Source organism: Stigmatopora argus, chromosome 23 (genome assembly GCF_051989625.1).
Source record: "Stigmatopora argus isolate UIUO_Sarg chromosome 23, RoL_Sarg_1.0, whole genome shotgun sequence".
NCBI classification, from domain to species: domain Eukaryota; kingdom Metazoa; phylum Chordata; class Actinopteri; order Syngnathiformes; family Syngnathidae; genus Stigmatopora; species Stigmatopora argus.
In genome coordinates, this window is record NC_135409.1 from 4,141,852 (window position 1) to 4,169,239 (window position 27,388).

At 44.7% G+C, this 27,388-nt stretch overlaps 1 protein-coding gene across 3 annotated transcripts in view; it reads right to left on the reverse strand.

Moving 5' to 3' along the window:
• The window catches only part of plxna4 (plexin A4), a 126,191-nt gene that overhangs the window by 32,921 nt on the left and 65,882 nt on the right, over positions 1 to 27,388 (reverse strand). For all 3 annotated transcript variants that reach the window (XM_077593596.1, XM_077593595.1, XM_077593594.1), the window contains 4 exons: positions 13,642 to 13,770; positions 9,070 to 9,170; positions 2,964 to 3,087; positions 504 to 657 (listed from right to left, as the gene is read on the reverse strand). In XM_077593596.1, the coding sequence (XP_077449722.1) occupies positions 504 to 657; positions 2,964 to 3,087; positions 9,070 to 9,170; positions 13,642 to 13,770 (508 nt within the window). The remainder of the gene's footprint in view (positions 1 to 503; positions 658 to 2,963; positions 3,088 to 9,069; positions 9,171 to 13,641; positions 13,771 to 27,388) is intronic.

Consider the following 27,388-nt stretch of genomic DNA (forward strand, 5'->3'; position numbering starts at 1 on the left):
GCAGCATTTTTTTTTTCCAGGGGGGGCGGGTTTGCCAAGTGAAATCATCCCTGCAACCTTGCGAGAGATGATAAGGTGGGTACACATTTCCCTCGGGATAGAAAGCAGTCTTTGAGGGAGTCCAAGACAAGCTAAAGTGGAAATGCGATGAAACGCTGTAACTCGTCTGTGTCCTTTTGTCTGGCTCTAATGAAGGGCTTCATGTTTAATTCATTCTACACACACGCACACACGCTGGGACACGGGTCACCTCGCCACCGTCGACGCAGCCCACTCATTCGCCTAGCCTGGCTAACAAAAAGGGAATCATTCATCAATCAAGGTAAAGCACCCCTGACAGTGGATCCGTCCTAATTAGGGCCCCTAAAAGTTACCTTGAAGGCTGCTAACGCTAACCTCCCCTCCCTCCCAAGGCCCCCCTCTCTCAGTGTCAACCAAGAACCGGATAATTAGTCCCTTGAAAAGGACAAAAATAGAAGTTCCGCAAAGATTCGCTTCCTTACTTTTGTCGACGATGACACGCGGCATCTCCTTCTCGGCCGGGGAGAAGCACTTGATGCGATTGCCCTCCACGAGGCCGTTCATCTCTGCCAGGTCTTCGAAGGTGCAGTTGACCCCTGCGGAAAGCTCTGGAACATTGTAGGCTTCCAGGACCAGCTTTGGGAGGAAAAATAAAACATTCTACGTTTTCCAAGTCGAAAAACAGGCAAAGAATAACAGTAACAAAGAGCAAGAAAACAACAAATCTGGGCCCAGGCGTGCCATACGCATCCAGAGAAGATATGTTTGCCATCATTCTTGTATTGGGCAAAAGAGTTAGCGCGTGGTCTAAGCAACGCTAATTATCTATGAATCTATGTCGATCAGTTATCTGCTTGGTTGAGTCAACTGTGGGCATACTCTCTTGTTCTTATCACTTCATTTCCTTTGGCTGCCCACACAAATATTCTTCTAGAAGCAAGCGTGTTCTAGTGTAATTATTGATTAACATGCAAGCAAAAACACGTTGCTATGATAATTTAAATTAGAGCTCAGGCGGGGTAATTAGACCAGATTATTCTGAATAGTTGAACGGCAGGTGAAGAAATGAGGAATTGCAAATATTCTTTGAAATTAATTGTATGTTTTCCCCTTTGCACCTGGAAATGCAGCATCAGCTCAGCACCTGGTGGACTTTGCTCGGTCGAAGAAAAAAGCCGTCCTTGAATATAGAGCAGGGGAAGCAGGTGTACGGGGGTCGAGACCGGAATATACATATTGATGGGACAGACGGTCCTCGGTCAAGGCTTTGATTTGCCACGAATCCTGTTCACACTTGGCCAGAGCTGCCTCAGCAAGCGAGGAATGGCTGAGCTCAGCTGTTTTTAGATTGTGCTTTAATGCAGTTGGACCGCAGGGGTCTAGGCCTTCCAGGCTTTCGCATGACTTCCATTGTCCCTATTCAAACAACAATAATAACAATTCCATCCTTTTATCTTCCTAATATGAAGTTAAGGAGAGGTGAAAGAGAATGTCCCACATGTGGCCTGCCGTCATCTATTCGGGAAATGCGCGCCCTCGCCTTTGAGTAAAAAGTCCACACTAGTAAAAGGTTAAACAATCACGCGGAGTCTTTCAATGAGCCCAATCCCACACACACACACACTATGACATACACGCGTGTAGACTATGAATACCATTAAAGAGGCACAGAGGTGGAAAAGCAACAATGGTGTGCATGACCCTTGGAGCAACACAGATGGGAAATGATCATTCAGGCCTGACCTCAGCAAATCAAATAGTATCATACAGTACAATATTTAAGGCTCAAAGGGGAAATGGAAAAGCGAGCATCACCGCTGTGTTTAGATTATGAAACGGTAACAAAAGAAAAAAAAGGCAAACTGACTAGGAGCAGAGCGAATGAGCGTGGATAGGTGTACGGACAAAAAATAATATGGATATAACGAGATTAAAATTGAACTGTTACATGGTTAACCAAAATATCATGAACGTGAAATTGTAGATTAAACTATTACAAGATTCAAATTGTGAAACAGTCATTTTGTTGCTTATTTTTCTCCAACGAGAACCGGAAGTTGTTTGGTTTCTAAGGCATCAACTTTCGGCCACGTAAAGTCTGTTTGAGCACATTTTTTTGGCGTAATATTAAGAGATTTAAGTCATATTTGGCGAAAAGCCATAACATTATGCGATTAAAAACATGACATTACTTATTTTTGCATCACTCGAACCGGAAGTTGTTCAGGGTCCGCAAACATCAACTTTTGGTGACATTAGGTCAGTGTAAAAAACTGATTTTGGAATAATTTTGGAGGTTTATGTGATTCCTGCTGATGACAATGACTTATTAATATAGGCGTCCTAGTCTTAAATTAAAAAAAAATCAGATGGTGGTGTCCCTTGAGATTTTTTCCAATGCAAAAGGTGTGCCACAGCTCAAAAAGATTGGGAAACACTGAAATAGACTCATGTTTTGTAAGAACCCTAAGCAATGTATATTTATTACTGAGAAGCTAAGTCTCCAGTTATAATGCATCGGTAAATGCGTGGTATACTACACCAGAAGGAGCAGCGCAATGTCCAGTGAATGAAAGCAAAAAAACGCCTCGAAACACTTTACTTGTTTACGCTACAGAACAATTCAAACTTGCATCCGACGGTAATCGCCGCTTTAGAATTCGGCGATGAACTGTCCAGGGGAAATGTGTTTGTTGGATTAAGCAGCCAAGCATCCCGACACAATGCCAAGCAAATAGTATGGGCTGTTAATGAGTGTTTCATTTGACAGGACAGCACATTTGCACAGCCGGGATTTGAGTTGCGTTCCTGTTGGCAGGCTGCGCCAATCGTGTAAAGATCGGAAACGAGTGCCCTATAATCACATTGTCCGAAAGTCGATCTGTCTCTCTCGTGAGCGTTTTTTTTTCATAACGAAGAAGCGATTAATCACGTGGGCTCACCGTGACGCTGAACTGGGACACCGAGATGTTGTTGGGGTGCACGCTGAGGCGAACGCACTGCTTGATGTCAGACGCAAAGCGGCGCGGCTCCTTCGAGCGCTCGCATTTCTCTTTTCTGGTGCACCTGTAGCAAAAAAAAAAAAGGAAGACAAAAAGTGTTATTCATGCACCTGTTGGGAACATTCCTCAGATTTCCTCCACAAGAGGATACCCATTACAATGGATGGACATAGCTATGTGTTGAAAAACAATGGCGGCTCTATACGTGCAAGTAGAGCGGGCCCTTTGGGGAGGAGGTGGGTTTGAATCCCTAGCATTAACAGGCAATGCCAAGTGCAGGTGGAGGTGGTGGTTTAGACGTATTCCGTCTAAAGCCAGACCAGGTGGTCCAATCCCTTAGTTGGCTTCACATCAGCAGAGTTTTGACAAATCAACATTTCTGGCAAACAATCTGCAAAATTTCTCACTTTTAAACAAAGAAACCATTAAACCATTTTTTTATTATTTTTTTTATCTAGGTCTACAATGTCTTCTGTGTCTGTCTTGCTACCGCAACCAAGGAAATTTCCTGAAAACGGGATGAAATAAAGTTCTAATCTAATCTAAACCAAAATATTGGTTTACATTCAGTACAACGGCCAATTTAAGTGCCCAAATGGCCAAATTGTTTTGTGTGTATTTGTCACATTTGTACATCAGCTCGATAAAGCTAGAGGTCACAATGATTTTTATTTTGCTGCCCAACACCTCTCTATTTTCTCATGGCCAGTTTGAGAGGCGAGCAGCCATCAGAAAGGATTCGATCAAAGGCTAACAATAAGAAAATCCTCCCGTTTGGGGGGGGGGGGGGGGGGGGGGGGGGTCTTTGATGGGGTGACGCAATTAAAAGAGGGTGAAAAAGATGACGTTGATGTGTGGCTGCTCTATTTCATCACGAAGCCCTCCTTTGATGAGCTAAATGACTACCGTGTTGCAGATGAGGTCATAAGACGGACTTGGAATTTTGTGAGAGCTTGTTTGACTAAATACTGCAAAAGAAAAGTCCAAATGTTGGCATTTGGGAAAAGCTATCCATATGGCTGTGTCCTACTGTATCACACCTTTCTGCACGGAGAAATACACACAGACACACACACACACACACGATGCACAGCTATCATTATGAGCGCTGGTCCACATAGCACAAACACGCATGGAAGGCCTCATGGGAGAGTCATTACTTGGCCCACTGGCCATGACCCCACTTTGGAGTCCAAGCCATTTCTTGATCCCTCGCAGCAATGAGGGGGAAATGATACTTATAATGTAACATATTCATTATTTGTCTTTATAGCACAATAAGTAGAACAAAGCCACCACCAAGCACCAGCTTGCTGTGATGTAGTTGTCTTATGCCTGCTCTTAATGACGCTATGATGAGGTTTGGAAGCCAAAACATACACAATGAGTCCATTGAGGGAACTATCTAATGGAGACTTTGGTGTATGTGTGTGTGTGTGTGTGTGTGGTGCACTTATTAGGCCATTTGTCTGGCTTATGCCAGGCCACCGCTGCCTCCTTAAGATGCCACTAAGGCGGGGCCCCTCTTTATATTATACCGCTCCATCTGCCTGGAATGGGAGTTACCAATATTATAAAAGTCTATTTTAATCTAAGAATATGAATGTCAATGTTTAAAGAAAATGTATTTCAATGTCAATATAGACATACTAATACTACAGCATTACAAGGATGCTAAAGCAAACAAGCTGATGTGAATAATGAACTATACTTCCATCCTAACGATGCACTTTAATGTGTTTTGAGTACAACAGTAGCCTCCGTATTGATCGAGCTGAGACGCATTGATGACCCTGTCGAAAAACAATATGGCCATTTTACACCGTGTATGCAAACACAGTGTGACCCTTGTCATTGATCTTTGTTGCATGGATTTGTATCCAAAGCCCACAAACGTAATTAAACATCTACAAGAGCATTTCAGTGGACTAACATCCTCGCTACATGTTGCCGATTTTCCTCACAGTGATCAATGCTATTTACTCGGACAGTTTGATGTAGGTTTTTGGTGCAATTCCAACTTGGGTCCATCCATTCGAGTAGCATCTTGAAACAATGAAGACGGCTTAGCATACACACAAAAATATTGTGCTTTAAAGGTTAAAAATGGCTGTTAAAGCATTTTTGTTATCTTCTAGTCTGAGTGTGTATAAACAGACTCCTCTATTGGTTTGGCATTGATTGCACAGACAAGAAGCTCTCGAACAAACAAGAAGAAGACTTCAAGCGTGAAGCGATCGATGCTTACGAACGTTTATCCAGAGAAGAAATCTAGCAACCACAGAGGACGTTTGTTCTCAAAATACGCAAAGCAGGTTTCAAACGATGTGGGCATAAATGTGTTAATTGATCCAAATACAAATGACTAGAAGCGAGTTAGTAAAGACATGCCTCAACGGCGAGGCAAAATTCGACGACGGCACAACGCGGGCAAGTGCGGCGTCCAATCTGTCTTCCTGTCACGCGCCACGGTGGGCTTGATGGCCTCGTTACCCACTGGCGTGACTGACAGCTGACAGACTGGCATTATTGAATGCTGCAGGTGCGTTCACCAGGCATATGGTCTGAAGAGTTTGAGCACAGATGGATGTCAGCCAAGAAAAGAGTATTGTTTTAAAAATAAAAGCACAGGAAGTAGTACAGAATGAGTATCATAAAGTATTCCTGTACATTTGTACCATTTTGTTAGTAAAAAAGGGTTTACCTAACAGATATTTTAACAATACTTAAATGATTTGTCTCTGCATCACTGTATCATCCCGCCTCTGGTGGTCAATAAATGTATGACGATGCGCAAACTGTTTATTTTTGTTCTGCAATCTTTACAATTATGCTCATACATGATGTTTTAAAAAGTAAAGTGCAGTAATCCCTCGATTATCGCGGTTAATGTAGACCAGACATGGCCGTGAAAAACGAAAAACCGCAAAGTAGGGTCACCCTTATTTTAAAAAATCATTATATATATATATATATATATATATATATATATATATATATATATATATATATATATATATATTTACTTCAGTGCTGAGTCCTAGTAGCGAACGGAGGACAGGGGAGTGGCTTCCGCTTGCGAATTTCGGTGTGGATTTTCACATTTTTATGAACTTCCAAAAAAATGTAATTGACAAAAAAAAATTCCCCCAGAAAAAAAACGCGATGTAGTGAAACCACGATAGTTGAAGCCGCGATATTCAAGGGATTACTGTATTAGTGTTTTTATCATGGGATGCGCTTGTGTAGATGCATGAGTAGGGTTAGATATGTTCTGATGACATGCACGCGCCCATAGATTGTTTTTGCACTCAAGTACCACTTGAAACCTCCGAGATGGCGCCAAAGAAAAAGAAGCCATCGGATGAAGCGTTTCCAAAGCAGAATGGCGAGAATCAAAACAGGTGAGGCTTGTGCTTGAATAGAAGGGCGCTGCATCCATAGGAAGGAATGTTTATGTTATACTTGCATGCATTCAAAGTCAAAGCAAGGAGGGAGTGTTGAGGCCCATTCTCCATAAACGCTGAGTGCTTGTCAAGGACAATGACTTCACGCATGCAGACACAAACACAAACACACACACACACACACACACACACACACACACACACACACACACACACAAACACACACACAAACACACACACTCCTGTTGATTTCCTCCCTATTGATTGCCTTTCTCCTCTTCCCCTCGGCTCTCGGAGCTCCCCTCACCAATCTATAGAGTAAATAAAGCCTATGCTGATCGAAAGGGTAGAAAAGACTGGCGGGGTGATTTCAAGGTTGACTGGGAAACAGCAGCGTGACACTCACTTTGAACACTTTCAAGCAAACCTTCCAACTTTAAAAATGAGGGAAGCGTTTGAGCTGGGTTCCACTGATGAAAATGGCGGCCTAAGCTCAGGAAATGAATTTAATTGGGTGTCTCTTTGCATACAGTAGACACACAAATAGACTACTTGGCCAAACACAAGTGATTCCATTTTGGAGCAGTTTCCAATCGCAGGAGGCTTCTTGCGCAGTCACAAATTTGATGGGTGGATGTGAAGTAGCAGCTGAGGGGATGAGCAGATTCTATCAGGCTAAGTGTGACAGGGCAATCTGTGGACAGCCATTTGCCGCGTGGCCAGGAGCATGACCAGGGCGTTAATAGGCTTCTCACCAACACGCTCACATGGCGGCAAAAGACAAGGACGCGCACACACACACGCGTTCAAAAGTTCAAATCAAACTCTAAAAAGTGTACAGTGGTACCTCAACATACGAGTGCCCCGACATACGAGTAAAATTTCGGGCAAATATTTATCTTGAGATACGAGACAAATTTTGATATACGAGCAGACAGCGGACGCGAGATGCTGCTCATAAGAACATCATGGGCACTGTCTTTCTGGTCGCAACTCCCTCGTGTAATGTCTATTCGAGCACTGGGCGGAGCGCTGCATTTTCTTCTTCTACTTTGTTTTTTTTCCCGTTAGACAGTGCGAATGACGGATCGATCGCTAATACGAGGAGTATATATTACTTCTCGGTGGCAAGTGGTCGTGCGTTATCCTATTGTGAGGACATTTGTGTGCATTGTTTTGGGAATATTTTGAAGGGAAGACAATAGCAAACAACCCTCCATAGGTTGCATCTGAAAGTCAGGGTTGAGGCGGGGCAAATAGAGCCAACCCGGGAGAAGAAAGGTATCAAAATTTAAAACAAAATTAGAATTAACTTTAGTGTAAGGTTAGATTAAACTTATTTTAGTGTGTCTGCGTCGCAATCCAAGTTCATTTAAATTTGTTCATGTTATGTTACGAGCGCATTGCCGTGAAAAAAGTATCCCCCCTCTCTCTCCCCTCCGCGAAATCCGTCTAATTTTAGTACTATTAAACACATTTTAGTACTATTAAACCACTAGTTATTTGTTACTTTGTTAATAGATGGCAAATTAGAACAAATAAAAATGTTTTTCCAATCCGATATCCTGTTTTGGGTGTTCTTTCAGAGAGTTGGAACGAATTAATTTGTTTTTAGTTAATTTCTATGGGAAACGTTCATTTGAGTTACGAGTAAATCGACATAAGAGCTCAGTCCCGGAACGAATTAAGCTCATATATCGAGGTACCACTGTAGTATAGGATTTCAACTACTTCCCAGCCAAAAGAGGGCAGTGCGCTGTCACAATAAAATAAATAATAATGACATTTAAATTCAGTGACTCCATTTTATTTGGCAAAAAAATATCTAAACATATCTAATTTTTTTTAATAATAATAAGGTCTTGAAACTAATGACGCAATTTGATCGCCTTTGTATTTTATAAAACTATAGACGAACGAACATACCCGAAATGATTGCATTATCTTGCCAAAATATACGTGCTGGAAAATAGACCAATTTTGAGCAGTTTCTCACTCCATTCACACATTTCCTTTCCATCCTTCTAATTGTCTTTTCTTTGCATCTCAGCCCCATCTTTCCTCGCGCCTCCATTTTTTTGGTCAATATGCTCCTCTCGCTTCTTTGCCCTCGCCGTGTCCTCTCCGCGCAAGCGGGGATGGAGGTGCTAAATGCAGGCCACTAAAAAACACGCTCACTCGCACACAGCCCGACGTGCAAGCTATACCCGAGGGCTAGCGCTGACACGAGAAAGCCATTTTCAATTTGCGGCGGAGTGGGAAATCAAGACACCGCCCCTCCCACCCCCCAGTAGACAGACGGGAGTTTGACAGCTGGCGGCGAAGAGTGCGAATGCGGGCGACAGATGGAAAGACGTCGACGGCGATGCCGGACGGACTGGCTTCAAGTTGAATGGATGGGGGCTAGGCTGGAAAGTGAACAGCTTAGTCTACAAATTGGACGTTTGCATGCTAGTTACCACGTTTTACACGTGAAGTCTGGTGACTTGACATTAGAGTGGCTTAGCTCTTTTTGTCACTGAGACAAAGAGGTAAAAAGGGGATGTTTGAGTGACACTTTATCCCTCAGTTGCAGTGAAATGACAGCAGTACTTTGGACAGATGATCTCAATCTGGTAAATGTACTGTACTGTACTTACGTGTTATGAAGGACACACCAGCCACAGTGAGGATCTCCAGAACCGAGACATTCGCTACAGGTGGAGTACTGACCGCAGGCTTCCACTGGCATCCTGGAGAGCTGGAGAGAAGAAGCGGAAATCAAACTACAAAAAGTCATCTGATGGAAGTCTACGAACGATAACCTATTAGCATTCTGAGATTAAAAACATTCACTCTAGCCATCGTTCTGATTTACGGCACCGACCGCCATCATAGTCGAGGGCTTTTGGGCCTCCTCTTGTTACCACGACGACAGCAGATGGGAATAACGGGCGATTATTGACCGCCGTCGCTCCGTCACGGCAAAGCCAACGTCGAGTCGATACAAGGTTGGGAGAAAAACCTTTGAAATTTTTACGGACCTACGGCTATTTCTTGGAAATTCTGCTAAAACCTGATCCACTTCTCGTAATGCCAAGTTGCGTAAAATGACAGGAATAATCTGGAACATAGTTTGCACCTCTTGGCATGGAAGCGCCAAGCCATAACCCTCCTTCTTATAGCACAACAGATCAATGCTACACTTTCGCTCTCTCCGCAACCTCAATTTTGAGGTGTCTGTTGAGCACAGACACGACAGATGTCAGAAACCTGAGCGTCGTAACAAAAAACTGCACTCCACTATTCGACTCCTGTGCACACACATTTGAGCGCATTCTGGATTTGAAGGCGTTGTGTCTCCTTGTCAACCTCAGGAGCAATGCTGCATGTTATTACACGTGGAAAAACAATAGGGGTGGATCTTGGTGTGTGTGAATCAACCGGTGTGTTTGCTCCCCTCCCGCTGAGGCAGAGGCCAATTTGCATTAGCTAGATAAAGGGGATGAGTTCGAGATGGAATCTCAGGGCGAACAAGCGACGCCGACGCTCGCTGCGCACGGGGGGTTCGCCGCTAAGAGTAAAAAAAGGCCATTGTGTTGCCCGCGTGAGCGTTGGCAGCCATCTTATCACGAGCGGCTATGAAACCCAAATCTCCCGGCACGCTCACGCCCGCGTCACCTCATCCCGGGTTTTGTTATGTCAAGAGCAGCCAGACAGAACGGACGCAAACAATGGGACCGTATCTTTCATAATTTAACACTTAGTCGATGGCAGGGGTGCCCACTTGCATACCTGTCAACCTCTGCCGATAACTGCCCTTATAAATGATTATGATTTCCCCTTACAAACCCCCCAAAAACCTTACAAACACCGTACGACTCGTACGGTGTTTGTAAGGTTTTTTGGGGGGTTTGTAAGGGGAAATCATAATCATTTATAAGGGCAGTTATCGGCAGAGGTTGACAGGTATGCACTTGAGGGCACACATTCAGATGCCCCGAAAAAGTCAAGCCTCGTTTCCAGAGCGCGGGTTTCGATAGCATTCGCTCTGTCACATGACACTTTGGGAAACGGAGGACGTGGATGACATTACAATGGGAATAAAACACTGGGACGGTGTCGCTCGTAATGCCCTCCTGTTTTTTTGAATTTGCAAACGGCAGGCATTAGAAGCAGCACCTGGACTCCCTTCTTTGTGCACAGTAGGCTTAGATGGAATATAATGAGGCTTTTATAAAGACGGCAACTCAAGATCGCACTTCAAGTACACTTGATGCCTTAATGTGCGAGGGTAGAGACGTGGCGTAATGGAAGCGTAATGCAGAAAAGCGAGGAACGTCGAGACAATTCCACCTCGTGCCTCGCTCCCGACACTGTGCCGGTGACCCGCGACTCAACCCGTCGAGGGAAAATGCCATCTTTTACAAAATGTTCTTCATCTCTGGCTCAAAAATTAAACAGCAAAGTACCAATTGGACGGGAGAAAAGCAATACTGCAATATCTCGGTGCAGGGTTGTGAACGTGCCAATAACAAGACATTATGGAGTTAAATATACGCTATGAGATGTACCGGCAGCCCTCCGGCTGTGCGTGTAATGTATGTGTAGTTCTCATCTCCAATTAAATACCACACAGTTATGCCTGTTACAGCTGGGGGATTCGGCTACAATCAAAGCGAAATGATTATGTATCTCAGTGCCAATGGAAGGGCATAATCATGGACGACCCACTGTTGTCTAGATCGCAATTAATCACCAGACATTCTGTGAGCCACACTAATATTACACAAATTACTGAATTTTTAATGGCCACTGTATATACACTGTTTCGCCCTAACGAGTCGCTGGTTTCCTATCACGAACTGGCTTAACGGACAGAGCTCGGCGGCCGAACGTGTGCTATTGTTTTCGCTTGACGTCCCGAAAAGGTCAGATGAGGAAGCCGTCTAACCTGCTGTCGGGACTGTCTCGGCGTGACAAATGATTGGGATGGGATCAATCATTTTCAGTTATCTTTGGACTCAAGGGAGGCTCAAGCGCTTGCAAGGTTTTTCATTTTGCGTCGTTTTCCTTTCAGAAAAAGGCTAACCGTAAAAGAAAGGCCTGCAAAATCCTTTACAAATTGGAAGGAAGGCTGTTAAAATCAGTACAATTGCTAAACGTGACTTTTATGTGTGAGTTGTTTGAAGTCCAGTTTTATTTCAAAGACTGAATTGAAACACGTTCCTCTTGGATACGCCTTCCATCCTCAGAAAGTTTTGTAGGGCTTCGGCAACAGAGATATAACTCGACAGTCACGCACTTTATCTGCATTTTAATCTGGTCGTAAACAACAGACCTCCGACTTTCCCCGCTCATAAAATATCTGGACAATGACCTTCATTTCGACTATTTCAACTGTGTCAGACGTTCCGCTGGCGTCGCCTCGTAAAGCTCCCGCCAGGCCTGCTTGTGCGCTCAAAGCCTGTGTGAAAGCACTTTCAGCCTGCGCGTATCTGCAGACGGGAGATGAGTTGAGCGAGCACACAATGGGAGGCCATTAAAAGGAGGACAAAAGGTAGAAACTTCCCATACTCAAACGTCTTCTGCCTTGCTGGCTTGACAAGTGTCATTGCCGGTGTTCTGCTTCCTTGTTAGACCGAACTGGGACGCCACATCTAAACACCTTCGCCAGTCGAGTAGAAATGAATGGATACTGATACCAAACAGCTTTGAAGCAGTCTCAAATTAGTTGTCTGGCTCCTCTGGGGATGGGGAAGCGGTTGACTTTGAACGATCCTCACCCAAGTATAGTACACATTCTCAATAATTCACTCTTACAGATCTGCATTTTCTACACGGCATATCAATAATTGAGCACCACCAGTGCGGCGGCGGTGAGCAACGGCTTTTACGGCGCATGCTAGGCAGCCCTACGGCTACCAAACATTTCTGATATGAGGCGCAGTCATATTTTACTTGTAGCTCCTGGAGTTGGTGCCTTTAAAAAAAATACAAAAAACATTTGTGCAGTATATTCAAAGAGGAAATCCTCCAATCTTTTTTTAAGGAGACATTATTAAGTTCCACTAGCTCAGAGTTACACGGTGGAGTGTTTCAGGGAGCCACAGGGGCTCTGTGTCGAGCGCACCGGCCTCTACAGGTCAGTCATCAGTGAATCTGAAGAGGACGTTCCAAGGGTGTGCTTGGAACAGCAGGGGTGGAGCTCAATCGACCCGTTCTGTCGGGCTTCTTATTGGTTCCGTCTTTAGACGCTCTCCCAGGGTCTGGGTCTCAGGCCTGGACCCAGCATGGAGCCTCCTCTTATAGATGGTTCAGGACTACTTTTTATTCCGTTCACATTAGTATTGCGAACTCGTGTTTGTGTGCACCTGAAGCTTGACGCTATTGAAGAAAGTACCTTTTGGTGAATATTGCTTCGGTGGGATTATTCCCAGATGCTCCTCCCAAAACACTTGGGATGGTCCACGTTTTAACTAGGCTAATAGACTAATTAGCCCAAAGCCACTCCCAGTGCCAAACTGGACAGCCACAATCACTTAGTGTTTATTTTTCCAATATGGACTAATTGAAGAGCCTAAATGTGTAACACAATATGGGATGCAAGGGAATAGAAGACAATGGGAAGAGAAGGAAATTAAGAAACGCTAATCATTTTAATGTGATACAGTGTCTCCATCTTGGAGCCCCAATTATGGAAATTCCAAGAGAGGCGAGAAGTAAGGAATCTAATTTTGCTGGTTAACAGATTTGCAGAAGTGATAATTGGATTCCATGACAAAACAGAATTCTAAATGGACCCAATCCACTGAATCCCAGTCTCCCCCTCGGTGTTCTCATATTCTTTCTGCCTTGAACTCTTTGTTTTGATCCTTAACCTTATTCCATTGAAAGGCAACATTACCTTTAATTTCTAACCCTAGAGAAATTTCACTTGGGTTTGGATTTAGTGTGCGCAACATAAAGGTAGAAACGCTGAATCACACATTGTTCATACACTTCGCGTGTGCATAAATGCAGCTATTTTTGCCCTGGAGGTATACAAAGCCTCTCGGTGGCGGCATCCATTAGACAGAGTGCTGCAATGTCACTCTGCATTTCACCTTCCAACAGTGCGAACAACACAGGCACCTTCCAAAGTCCCTATACTCACACCAGTTTTTTTCCATTCTACCCAAACACCACCACAGATCATTTTGCCCCGCAACACATGACCTCGAGCATCTTACTTGGGTCTCGGACATGACGTAAAGGTAGTGGTGATCGGCGGAGAAGGCCATGTCGCGGAGGACCGGTCCGCTTTCCACCGCTTGTACTGTCTCGTACTGCAGGACTCTGGAGGACCCGTCCACTCGAATCTGCAAAAAAATGAAGAAAGAGATTTAGCGGGTCAGTAGATTTGGGGATTGGATTGGATTGGATAACTTTATTCATCCCGTATTCAGGAAATTTCATTGTGACAGTAGCAAGAAAAGGCATAGTTATAAGTTAGACAGTACAGTCAAAGGCCGCAGAACAACAAAGCAAAAGCAAAAGGCATTGGATTGGATTGGATCAACATAAACAAATGTTGACAGGGTCAAAGCAAACTCCAAAACTTTTGGGCACCTGGCAGACTACGAATGGGGTGTGACAGGTGTGAACAGAGTCTTGTTCGAGTTTTGATGGCCGTGTCTCGTTTCTCCTCAGTGGCTTTTGCAGGTAAACGGCAGCAAAGATAATTAGATCTGAAGCAGATGCTAGCAAGGACAGACGAGTCCCTCCATGATTAATTACAATACACTTGGGTGATAACACTGCTTCCGCACTGCAGTTTTTTTTAAGGTTTGAATGTCAATCAGTTGAATTCATTGAAGAAAAGGACAATGAATGAACCTGTGGATGTTGGTCTGATTAGAGAGATCAGGAAAAGCAACGTTTCCAGCAGCAGGCCACGCTGCTACCACAATAAGTAGAAAAACGGGCTCCGACGCCTGTTGTCTAAGTAGCTGGTGTAGGCCTTCAATACCTTTTTATAGCAATGAAGTAGGTTGTAAGAAGTGCTTAAATGTCTCCCTATCTTCCAATGCCACTGATGATGAGCTGCCAACCATATTTCATTGGCATAATTAAAACATCATAGTGTTAATGTTTGAACAGCCTACAATCATTAAGGCAACCACGGCGGTGGTAGCCAACATTATCTGATTCCGTTCTGACGCCAATGAGGGGATTAGCCGCTCTATGCTAAATGGATTACAATGCTAATCTCTGCTATCACATTAGCACGACACAATAGGCCTCCGCCGCCAGGCTGACTTCATTTTGCCTCGCAGTCGTTGGGGAAGGTGAGCGATCCATTTGGCCCCCTATTTAGCGTAAACATCTATGGAGAACATTCAGAAGACACAGACTGAGTGGCTGGATGATAATAACGCTAACCCAGAGGACCGTGCTCATCTGTTACTCTGTGACCAGACTGTGGGAGACAGTCTGACCATCTACTCCACTGGATCCCCTCATGGTGGTAAGAATAACGACACATGGGTGACTCATACTAAAACGAGAAGAGGAGACTAAAACTGCAGTTTGTGAACAACAACAACAACAAAAAAGACACCACTTGAGCAGATGGTCTTTTTTTAGCCCTTATTTGGAAAGATATTGCAGTCACAGAACGTGTTTCATCTCACTCTCTGCGGGTCCGCTGGCTAGAAAAAGGCGCGATGCAGTCAGGGAAGCCATTCCGGTGCGAAAGCCACAGGATTATCTTCTCGCTGCGTCTACATTTTGGCAGTGAACGCGACAAAAGGCACATTGGAAACTTCCTTGCACTCTGCGACGAATCAATTTGCCACAGGCTCCGACCGCAACGCTGAGCCGACAACCGAACAATAACCGTGGAGAGGGACGGTGTGCTTGCTAGGCAATGGAATATGGATTCTGCAGGGGCAAGAGTCACACAGTTAAGTAGCGTGCTAAGCATAGCACAATGGCGACTAACACCTCCATATTTGAAACACCCTGGATAAAATGCTGAGTAAAGTGTCCCTGTGCTTTGACCTGAGACCGTGTGACTGCAGAGACGTACATGGGCAGGAGGGGAATATTGTCCAAGGTCACGGCTGAGAAAAGTGAGGAGTGTAAGCTATTGCCTGTGCATCTCCACACTGCAATAGCGTACTTGCTTCCCCTAAAGACAACATCCTGGTCACAACGGGAGTCAGTTTTGTCAGGAGTCGTGCCAAAAATCCTGATGACTGTTCCGAGTGTCTTCGTCAACCAAACACAGCATGTCAGTCAGGTAGACAACGGCGAGGAACACCGACTGTGAAGGAGAAGGTAATGAAAAAACACATCTCCGCCACGTAACGGCAACGTGTCTCTTCTCACGCTCCATTCATTTCGACAGCGGTAGAATAGTGTTGGTCTGAATGCCAGAATTTGTCCGGCTCAATAAAAACGTGAGGGAAAAAAAAAGCTTGGATCCATTTCACGGCGTCAATCATTGCTGGAACAAAAACTGTTATATTGCCTATGTGTAGCTTCAGGCAAGATGGACTCGTGGCGGATTCGACGTTAATCTGGGGGAATTAATGCCAACGTGTCACTCTGAAGCCTGAGAGGAAGAAAAACTACTTAGTGCTAAAGCTGCAAGGCCTCTGGAGAAAGTGCTCCAGGTGATGTCAATAATAAGCAGCTCGATTGTGTTCATACATATTTTTTGATTTTAGTCGGTATCAATAAATGCAATGTTTAAAATGAACTGGCAGCAAGCAAAGAAAAAAATACTACCGATGTGGAAGCTAACAAGGAAGTATGACCTTTACCTAAGCTTAGGGCAGAACAGAGTGAAGGGAAAATATGGCATGTGAACTTATGTTTGGGCACCAAGGTTTCTGCCCCCTCTCATCTGGGATCTGAAAACACCCCTGCAAAATCCGCGGGGGGAACCCCCGGCCCGTTGACTGACCGGGGTGGCATTCAAGGAGAGCTTCTGGTTAGTCCCCAGATCCACGTGGCCTGCTAATCTAACCTCATTCCCCTGCTGAGAAACGCTGAGGCTGAAAGGAGACACGTGTCCAGAGGCTTCCTAATTCATTTCTCCCTCCCTTAGCTCCAAAGAAGTGAGTGGCAGGTCTGCCTGTTATCGCTGCCTTAGAGCATCAGGAAAAGGAGGATGGAGGGTTGCTTCATCACAGCTCTCCTTCATGTTCAAAAACCTCCTACTAGCAAAAGGTGTCAGTTTAGATGGACCACCTGCAAATGACGAGTGCTTCGGCCAAAAAGATTTTTAAAATGTTCTCTTTTGGAACAAGAAAAGTACTTTTCTCAAGTCATAAAATGGACACGTTATATTGTGGCAAGTGCTAACTTTGGCTCGTTGTTCTCGGAGTTGGCCGGGATGCCGTGAATGTTTGAGCGATTCCAAGCTTACAACTCAGTTTTAGGAAGTCTGGCTTCCAGCGCGTCTGTGCCGCGGTCCATAAACGCATGCTTGTTTTAGTCAATTCTGGAAAAACTTGAGTTGATAGGACTGCTTGCGAGGATCTAGGCAAGGAAGATGATCTTTAAAACCTCCAGAATACTGAGGGACTGTGCGGTAACCTCAGTCTCAGTCTGCAGAAGGTCCCCACCTTGTGGACTTCCTGAGTGTGGCTCCAGTTTTTTTACCTAGGTCTACAATGTCTTGTGTGTCTTGTGTCTGTCTTGCCACTGCAACCAAGAAATTTCCCGAATAAGGGATGAAATAAAGTTCTAATCTAACCTAACAAAGTCAACAAGCCTAACGGGGTCCTCGCTGCTGGATATCGAGGAGTTAAAATAAAAAAAACACCACAAATCCAATTCACTAATCCATCCTTTGTTCGGTGCAATATTCTGAATGATTTCTTACCCTATGTGACTACCCGGTAATACCATGATTGGTAATTTGATTTGGCCTCGTTGGGGAAAAACCCAAATTCGTGTTTTCTTCCAAACCAATTATTCCCTCAGCTTTTTCCTCTTTTCTTGAGATCACAAGAGGTGCTGCTTGAGGCATAAAAGACCCCACAGAGAAGGCAAAGACATAATTTGAGGCACGAATTGCCACCTGTGTCTCTATTAGTAGAGCAACCTGGTGGCCATGCTGCAAGAGCGGCGCGCAAGCCATTATATTTTGGTGACCGCAGGCCACAGTGGGAAAGTTAAAAGGCTTTGGGAGCCATTAAACAAGTCAACACACTTACCCCCGTGGAGCATCGTGGGCATCAAATCAACCTTTTTTTGTAGGTTCAAGAGTCAGCCTTTCAAGGGGACACAATCGCGGTGTATAGCGGGAAGCCTCCAAACTGGAGTTGTCATCTATTCATTTTGTTTATGTAAAGAACCTCGTTCCAAATATGATTTGGAATATTCCACTAGCAATAGCTCTCACACTGCCACGCATGAAAGAACTTTCTGCACGGCACCAAGGCCAAAACGTCTTGAGTTGAAATCCAAACTGCAAATCAAAATACAGTTTGCTTCCCACGTAAGCCACATCGGAACCCACGTCGGCGACATCCCGCCTGCCTCGCCACCGCTTTGATGGAACATAACGAGAGGAGGATCTTATTGACTTTTGAACTATATTCAGTGACCCACGTTGACCTGAAGATCCACATGTAGGGAAAAGGAGCAGGAATGTTTTACAATTCGTCTTGTGATGATGGACTTTGATCAGATAGCACTCCCCGATAGCCAGCGCCATGTTACGGCGTCCCTCCGTACATTTATCTCCATCAGACCATCAATCAGCAGCTCTCTCGGACAGGATGCCGAGTCTGTTTCGGCTTGCTAATGACCTATTGACATCCTTGCATCAGCTTGAGTTGGAAGGTGAGGGCACGACCTTGAGACCCCCCTTCATTGCTGACTATCCGCCTATCCGTCTGGCCTCTTGTATCTGTTCAACATCCCTTCTCAGCATGTTTACGAGAGCGGTAACACACTTATAGAAAAAGTCTCACTGCTGAATGTATACAATTGAACAAATTAAAACGTGAAAGTTTACCGAGGAGAACAAAAACGGAAAGTCGTTGGGTGTAAATAATGAATAGGGAGCCGAAAGCCCAGACGCTGTCTGAAAGCAGCCTGTATCCTGTTACCACACACACACATGTTGCACAAACACACACACACACACACACAGTCCCAGTGACCTCAGTACACCAATTTGTAGTACTGCTAGCCTTGAATAGTGTCCTAGTTTTACAATAATCCAATGATTTATACGGAACACACATGAAGTATACTCTCCTAGTAAGCAGTATTAACCCTTTAGTTGAGGGAACAAACAGTCATATACACACACACCTCTATAGGTATCCACATCATAACTACAGTGCTATTATCGCACCAAAACAAAAGAGGGGTACACTGTACCAAAAGTAGTGACTTGGCGTACTTCGACGATGCACGTACAAGGCGCAAAGTCATTATGTTCCTTGCGTGTGCAAATTTGCACATCGGCCGCCTCCCGTTCACTTGCACACGGGGGTGATTTATGAGTTTTCCTCTAAAGTTTCTAATTAAAAAGGAGGCTCTGGTAGCCAATTCCTCGGAGATAAGCAGGTGTGAATTCCTGCGTATATTTCCTTGTCGCCTGCCCCTAGGCCACTCCATCCTTCTTTGTATTCCTTCCCCGACTCCTCTCTTTTCCTGCCTTTACTCTGTTATTAAACAAACTGGCACACCGCTTCGACTGTGAGAGCCATTTCCCCCACTGAGGTGCAAAATTGCATCGCTGGTGCAGCGACGGGCAGCGGGTCGGATACAAAGCGAGGCAGAGAGTGAGGAAATGGGAAAAAAACAAGGGGGGGTGACTGAGGTAAATCTCCCCAATGTCGATTCCCTGGGAAGAAAATTGTAGCAAAATAGCTGTGATGCTTTCTAGTCATTGCCACAAATGGCCTTTAACTAAAATTAACACCTTATTAGCGAGGGCGCCTACGAGTGAGTTGCATACGCGTGAATAATGGCATACGTAACACATAAGCGAAGCATTGTGCATGACAATGAAAGCTTCACACCGGAGCCCAAATGAACAAGCGTGTTGTTTCAGCACGGTTGCTTATCTAATCACAGACACGAGCCAACAAATAAAGGAAGCGTGCATGCGTGATCCTGATAATTCCCCAAAATGGCTCCATTTCATGGACGTTGTTGCATGCGTTATGTATGATGTAGTGACTTCTATTACAAATTCTTAATAACTTGGTTCACTGGACATAAAAAAAATAAAAATAAATCAGACGTGGGAAAAAACGGGGCTCTGTTTTCATGCCAACCAGGTAAATGGAACAAGTCACAACAACAAAAACGATGATCCCGTAAGCCTCGTGGATGCTTAAAGACATAAATTCTTTTTCACCAAGGCGAGAAAGAAGTCTAAGAGGATATTGCATGAATGGGGACTGTCAGCTGGCGTTGTGCAGAAATCCTCTTATACCTCCAAATTTCAATTAGGTGGGGAAGCGCTCCGCTGGGGTGCGCCGCGTTTGTTGCAGAACCGCACGTACGCGGTGAACGAGTTAGGATTTGTCACGCCGGCGACAGGCCCGCTCCACCTACATTATGATTTCAAGGGAAAAAAAAGACAGTACGCTCCCTCAACCGACTGCCATGTGCATTTTTGAGTGACAACGCCGCCGCACTCGATGCCACTCTAGTGTTCAACCGGCGCTGTCGCAATTGGGTTTGTTCCACCGCGTGGAGTTTCAACTTCGCCTGGCGTCCGTGTGACAGCTGCAATTACGCCGCGTGTCAGGCTCTCCAAACCGCCGTTGACTTACTGTAATTACAACACCTCACGCAGTGGTGCATTTTCACGCTGTGCTTTGACTTCATTTGAACCGGGACCGCCACCGTTGCCCTCACAAAGGTTGACCCAGGCTGAGCAAACTTAGACCAAGTGCCTGCTTGCTTTATATTCTACGGCGCTTAGAACCACCTAATGGAGTCGGGGCCACCAGAAACGGGCTGCTTCTGCATACCGGTCAACTTGTACGTTTTTTCTGTATTTTATGTTGTTCATCATGTCAAATTGTGTACGGCGTATAACAACTTTTGCACATATATATTTTTTAAAGTACCGTATTTTGCTGTTTAATACACCCGTGTATATTAAACGGCAGGGGTATATTAAATGGCGCACAAACAGGAAGGTACGATCCACTACGCACTCTTTATGCCATGACGGGGTAAGAGAAAGTCTGTTGCTGAGAGCGATTCGGAGTCTTTGTCCGACTGGTAACTACTACTTACTGCTGAATAATGTCTGACTTGGAATTTTAATGAACTTAAGTATCTATAATTATGCCCCCATGAACACCATACAAATCTTGCCAAAAAAGCCGAGTTGCCGTTTAATATACCCGGGTATATTAAACAGCAGGGGTATATTAAACGGCAGGGGTATATTAAACGGCAGGGGTATATTAAATGGCGCACAAACGGGAGGCTAAAAAAAGCAAAAATCATTTAATATACCCGGGTATATTAAACGGCAAAATACAGTACGTTTTTTGTAAAACCAATCTCATTTTACCTATTTTGGCTCTAATCCGGATCGTCTCGATCACTGGTAGCAGACGAAAACGTCATCATCGAGTGCTAATGTTGTCATGCTTTAAGCATAATATGCGCACATGCATTCCCCTTTCACATGTCCGCGTTTTCACTATATAAATATAGCGTGTCAGCAAGCAATGTACCCAAACAGTCAAGCTGTCAGTGTCATACAGGGACATCTACAGAATCTTGAATTTAGTGCATACAAAAGGCGTATCGACTGATGAGGCACCCTGCCCACTTTTGGGAAATTTTTAGACTGTTAAGTGCGCCTTACATGTGTTGCATTTGTACAGTTTATTATCACTTAATAAGGGGAATTGCAATCATTAATAAGGGAAGCAATTGGCGGAGGTTGAGAGGTATGCTTCTGTATTGATGACTTTTTCATTACATACTATGGTTTTCATTGCACATATCCAAAAATGTTCCATCCAAAGAACTTCCAGAAGGACTGTGAGAACAGGCTAACTTTAGTGACAAAACGGCTACTGTTGTAGCAATTAATCTGATACGCTTAACTTTACATCTGAGCCTCCATGTGCCACCGTGGACCTTTTTTTTTTTGGAAACAATCATCTCTCTCTCTGACTAAGCAGCCGTTCTTTCCTCAAACTTCACGCTGTTGTTCTCATCCTCTCACCTTACATCACTCCTATCAATCCCAAACCCCCCTACCCTTTTTTTTTCTTCTGGTCCCAGCTTCCCAGCTGCCTTTCATCCTCCCCAGGTTAGATTACTGCAAAGCACTGCCTGTCTGCCAGCATTCCTGAAAGCTTTTCATCTCTGCTCCGATTCATCTAACGGGGGGGAGGCAAGCCAACCAAAGAGAGAGATTCCAGAGCCCTTCTGTGGCCAACCTGCGCTACACTCCGCAGTACAGGGGCTGATGGGATATATCCCCCAGACTTCCACTCCTCGCAGCTCAGAAAGACAAACCACACATATGACGGAAAAGGGTCGAGTACATAGTGGCGTCGACAAATCGCCGAAACGCCGGTTTAGTGGAGACGCCGCACTACGCGCCGCATAACACGAGTCAAACACTTTTTCCCACCGAGAAGATTAGGGAAGCGGCTGTCTGCCATGTTTCCCACAGACGTGTTTGTCCAAACAGCCAAAGCCGGATTGAGTCTGGCAGCCTTCAAATGGGGAAGATTGAAGTCTGATCCCTGCAGCAAACTTCCTAAAAACGCAACTCTGAAAAGAGGAACTTCTCGGTGAGAAGCCAAAGAAGCCATCGCATCTAGAGCTCATTAGCATGTTGATCATTCGCGCAAGTTGGCAATTAGTCATTAAGATGACTTCCCCTCACCGACTTGAATCAAGTTGAGGCATCGGACTCTATTAATGATACCGTGCCCTCAAAGAATTTGAGGTCATGCACACCTAAAGTGATATTTATGGTTCTGACAGTCTTTCCTGACCCGGCTCACCCTCGCCCTTTCATCTCGCCGCTTTATGGATGTACGTCCTCGGCATTGACGCCGCCTTCTTCTGTGTGTGTCGGAAAGATAACACTCTGCCACGCGAGTTAACATCCCATTCATCGCCGAGCGTCGCGTCTATTTCATCATTCCGACACGGAAATTGTCGCGCGTAATGACTAAATCACGGCTCGTGTTGTTACGACGTTCACGTGCCGAGCGGAAACGACTGATTTATCTGTTTCCTTAAGCGCCCACTTGAGCCGAACGAGCGAGTTTACGACGAACGCGCAGATGCGCGTCGTTGGCCGGCGAAACAAAGAAGCGGCCTTCCCCAATGGCGAAACGCGAGCTAGGAGAAGCGCCAGTGCTGCGGAGAAAGCCGATTACAAACGAGCCGCCAATTATTAAAGCCAAGAAACAGCACGCTTATTGTCCTCGATTATTAAGACGCATACTAGTTCTGTTTCGTTTGCGCGGAAATTAAATGACACGCGTTATTCTTGACGATAAAACATCAGCGCGAACGTGTACTCACGTTTGCGCCGTTACGAACGCAAACGGCTAAAATGCGCATTAGTCATGTGATTAGGGTTATTATGGTGGTGCTGCAGTTTCTTGATGAGACAATTAATTAGGTTGTTGAACAGCTGCTTTTGCTACGTGCGTCTGTGTTTTATTTTCATTTGCTTTAGCCTGCTGAAGAACTGTCATTTCTTTTTTTTTCCGTCTGTGTGTGTCCGGGGAGTCTATGGCGAAGGGTGATGAGGGCTCGAGGATGGAAACAGGTGTGAGGATTAGCTCTCCTATCCTCTGGCAGCTTTTTAGCATTTTAATGAGGCGCAGGGTCACAGGGGGTCTTTCTTCCATAGCAGCCAAAAGTGTCTGGGTCTGGGGGACCACGGGTTGTTCATGGATGCTTCTAAGAATACATTGTAGCTATTCAATGTGACAATCAGGTTAGACAGATGTGTGTTTGCGTGGGGACAAGATGGACGCACTAAAGTGTATTTCTGCCCCTGACCCAGAATAATAGAGTAATTTGGCCTTTTCTTTGGGGCTTTCCTCAAAAGCTGCCTGATAACCGAGCTGGCACATGTGGATTAGCTCTCTATTGAAGAAATTGTAATTACCTGCTCATATGAATATTATTATTAGGGACACTAGCTAAAGACAAACTAAGTCGGAGCTTGACGACCGAAACTAGGCTGAACAAAAGGCGACTTCAAATCTTTTTGGGTTATTTCTCTACAGACAAATAAATATGCTTAAAAAGTCCCAAAATAGGGAAAAACAAACAGTCATTGGACCAAGCCAAAGTAAAGCCCCTGTCTTTGGGGAAGGGGTTCAAACGAATAAAAGGTGTGACGCAAACATCCATAGAGGAGATTAAAACATTTTTTTCTTCTTTCTCAGAAATAACCCAAAAAGGGAGTCACAGTCAGGGGTTTGAGGGACTCTTCTCCATTGGACAAAAGATCATTCAATCGTCCCAGGGGGTCAGGGAGGTGGTCAAAATTCAAAAAAAAAAAAGGGTGGGGACAAAGCTCCTCTAGCACACAAACTCTGAAAGAATGCATGGCTAATCAACCTTTGGGTTCGAGGCGCATAATAACATTGAAGTGACGGTCTGTCTAAGTCAGAATGCCACTGACGGCTATTGAACTGGTCATAATGGAGGAGTCCATGAAGAGGAGTCATTGAAACACACTGACGTCCACTTCACGGTACTTTCTGGCATTTAGCCGGCCGGAACGAGCGCTCAAAAACACTCGGGCCTCGGGCTATGGATGCCCGGAGAGTGGAAGGCGCCGACCTTGGGGCGTCGTGGGGCAGAGAGGACAATTCGGACTGTCACTGGAGCTTTGCAATGACACCGTCTTTGTCTCACCGCCTCGCTGGTTCTCACGCAGGTCGGAGATATCAAAACGTAGATCGATTTGATCCAACCGTGAGTCCGATCGAGTGAAGCCGTTGAGGCTCACAACAAAAACACCTAGTTCCCCCCGAGACCGGGGTCTCGATTTCCAACGAACATTGCCTCGAGCGACCGCTGGCGTCACATAAACATGACGCGACCTGCGGCTAATTATTATTCGCTGAGTTTCGTGTACAAGCGTGTGCCCGGACTGCTTTGCGTTCCTTGCTGCTGATGAAATATGTGTGTAATTAATTGGATATGTTTGTAATTACAGGGGAGAGACAACACCGCTCGAGCTGTTTTTCTTTGCCTGTTGTGCCTAACTGAGGCACACGAAAATAAAAACACTGATTATACACAAGACTAATTACGACAGTTTTAGCTAGGCTTCCTCGCTTTGCAGGGTTAATTCTTATAATGTCGCCGATGCGGCAAAAACGACGGGCGATAGTGAGGAAACGCCTTAGCGACTGTTAGCCCGAAGGTGGTTGAAGCTGAATCGTTGTTGTATCCGTCTGATTGTTCTTATAATCGTACTTTGGCGTCCAGAAATCTGCCCCAAAATATTTCAACAAAGGCACTGGCATTGATGTTATTTTGTGCACAAAATCCAAGTACATTCTGTGCTCCGAATAACAGCGTTTACAAACGAAGGACAAATAAGTCCTTTGGCGACCGTGAGCGAGGGAGCGGTGAGTCAACCAGGCAGCCATTGAAAATTGTTCAATAAGCCACTTAGCTCGGTCTCCAGATTGGAACTGTGCAAATGAATGAGAGGCAGAGCGGTGAGCGCGGCTTTCACTTATCTTCTGTTCTTGCCTGGCAGGGAGGGTCGCTAATGAATCTGTTTTGTGTGTGTGTGTGTGTATGTGCCTAACTCCACTTTTCAAAATTCCCACAACCACGTGTGCACTTCAAACTCTGTTTAAAATACCATCTGATTAACACCTTGTTGGTGTTAATAAGCGTTGCCTCCAGCTGCCTGTCTTAAACAAACAATTATTATTTTTTTGACAATGCAGAGTTAAATAAGAAAACTTTTCCTGCACGTCATAGATCGTTTGGTGCTTTACTTAAATCGAGGTCATGGTTCTTTTCTGAAAAAGTGGATGTAAACGCAGCACCGATTACAAGCTCGTTTGAAACCAACTGGTATTCATAAATGCAAATCAGACATCAGTCATAATTGTACAGGGCCTGGTCCCCCCCAAAAAGATGGTGGGGGTACCTATATCTTCTTCTCAGTCAGTCTCTCTCGCTCTCTGCCTCCCTGTTGCATGGCTGAGATAACCCTGAGTTGCCGTGGCAACAAGCGCTGCTGTTGCTGCTGCACCACGGCAAAGACTACAGATGGGGAAGGTAGAAGGAATAAATGGAGAGAGGTAAAGAAACGCGCCTCGAGTGAGGATACGAGGAGAGCAACATCAAGTACGTCCCCAAAATTCATTCGCACTTGAAAAATCAATATCCACTTGTCCTAGTTCTTCCTCTTTTCTGAAAACTCCCTCACCAGCCCGCTTTTTATTCCCTAGTTTTTTTTTCTCCTACTGTCCGTGCCGCCTTTGCTCCCCATGCACAATGAATTAGTAATGAAACCGCCAAGTCCACAGTGGTGACGGAATGGTAATTATGAAAATGTCAATCCCGGTTACGCCGCGAGAATAAGAGAGCGGTCATTAATGTCGGCGACACTTGCACTTTGTTGGGGCGTATGAGCGCTAACTTGGCTACTTTCCCCAAAGAGGGCAAGGTTGGAGGACTTTGGGTCATTTCCATATGGACGATGTAGGTTTACATTGTACAAAAAAAGAGGTAACCTAGAAGAAAAAAAACTACCGTATTTTCACGACTATAAGGCGCACTTAAGTCTTACATTTTCTCCAAAATAGACAGGGCGCCTTGTAATCCAGTGCGCCTTATATATGGACACATTAAAATTGTTATCACGATAAAATAAATCAGTCGATAGGGTACACCATCCTTTAATAATAATCTATTAATAAAGTTTGTCTGACCTATCTGACTGTTTTGTTGACAGCAGCACCATCTAGTAGATGCATAACGTAACCCCAGCCTCTACTGTAGACCCGTATAATGCAGTGCGGTAGACCAGTGTAATGCGGAGCGGTGCGCCTTACAATGTGGTGTGCCTTATATAGGTAAAAAACATTAAAATGTGTCATTCATTGAGGGTGCGCCTTATAATGCAGTGCGCCTTGTAGTCGTGAAAATACGGTATACGTGCTGTAGTGATGCAATCATTCCCTTTGCGCAGTATGTTAAGAAACAAACTACAGAGTGAAACCAACAAAACCGTTCATAATCCCGTTCATGATATAAAATTATGTGAGGCAAGCAATAAATCTGACATCAACAATATATATTCGCATCCGCAGATTCCTAGGTAGACGCCAAGCTGTCATTTTGATGTACCAATCTGACCTGATCAGGTCTGGCATGCTGAAACTCACATCAACCTGATAGATGCTCATAAAGGGATTTATATTGGCTGTCACGGATTCTATAGATTTCTATCTGGAACATACACATGCGAGCGCAGTGGGCGCGGAAACGTATATAGGTGCCCGCTCTCATTCATCTTCACAATTTAAGCTTCCAATAAGTCCAGGCGGACTCACTCGCTCATTCTTGTGATCTCGCCGGCTGATTTTGCTTGGGTATTTTTTTGTTGGGTGACAAAAGGAAATCACAATGATAAAATCAGATCAAGGAAGCTTCCCTTCCAAACAAAAAGCTTAGTGGCCTCTCACTGCAAATGTAATTATCGTATTTTCTGGACTTTAAGTCGCACCAGCCAAAAAATGCATAAATATGGAGGAAAAAAACATAAAAGTTACACCTGAGTATAAGTCGCATCAGCCAAAAAATGGCATAATTATGAAGGAAAAAAACACATAAATCGCACCGGAGTATAAGTCGCATGGGCCATAAAATGCATAATTATTAAGGGGAAAAAACATATATAAGTCGCACTTGAGTATAAGTCGCATTTTTGGGGGAAATGTATTTGATAAAATCCAACACCAAAAACAT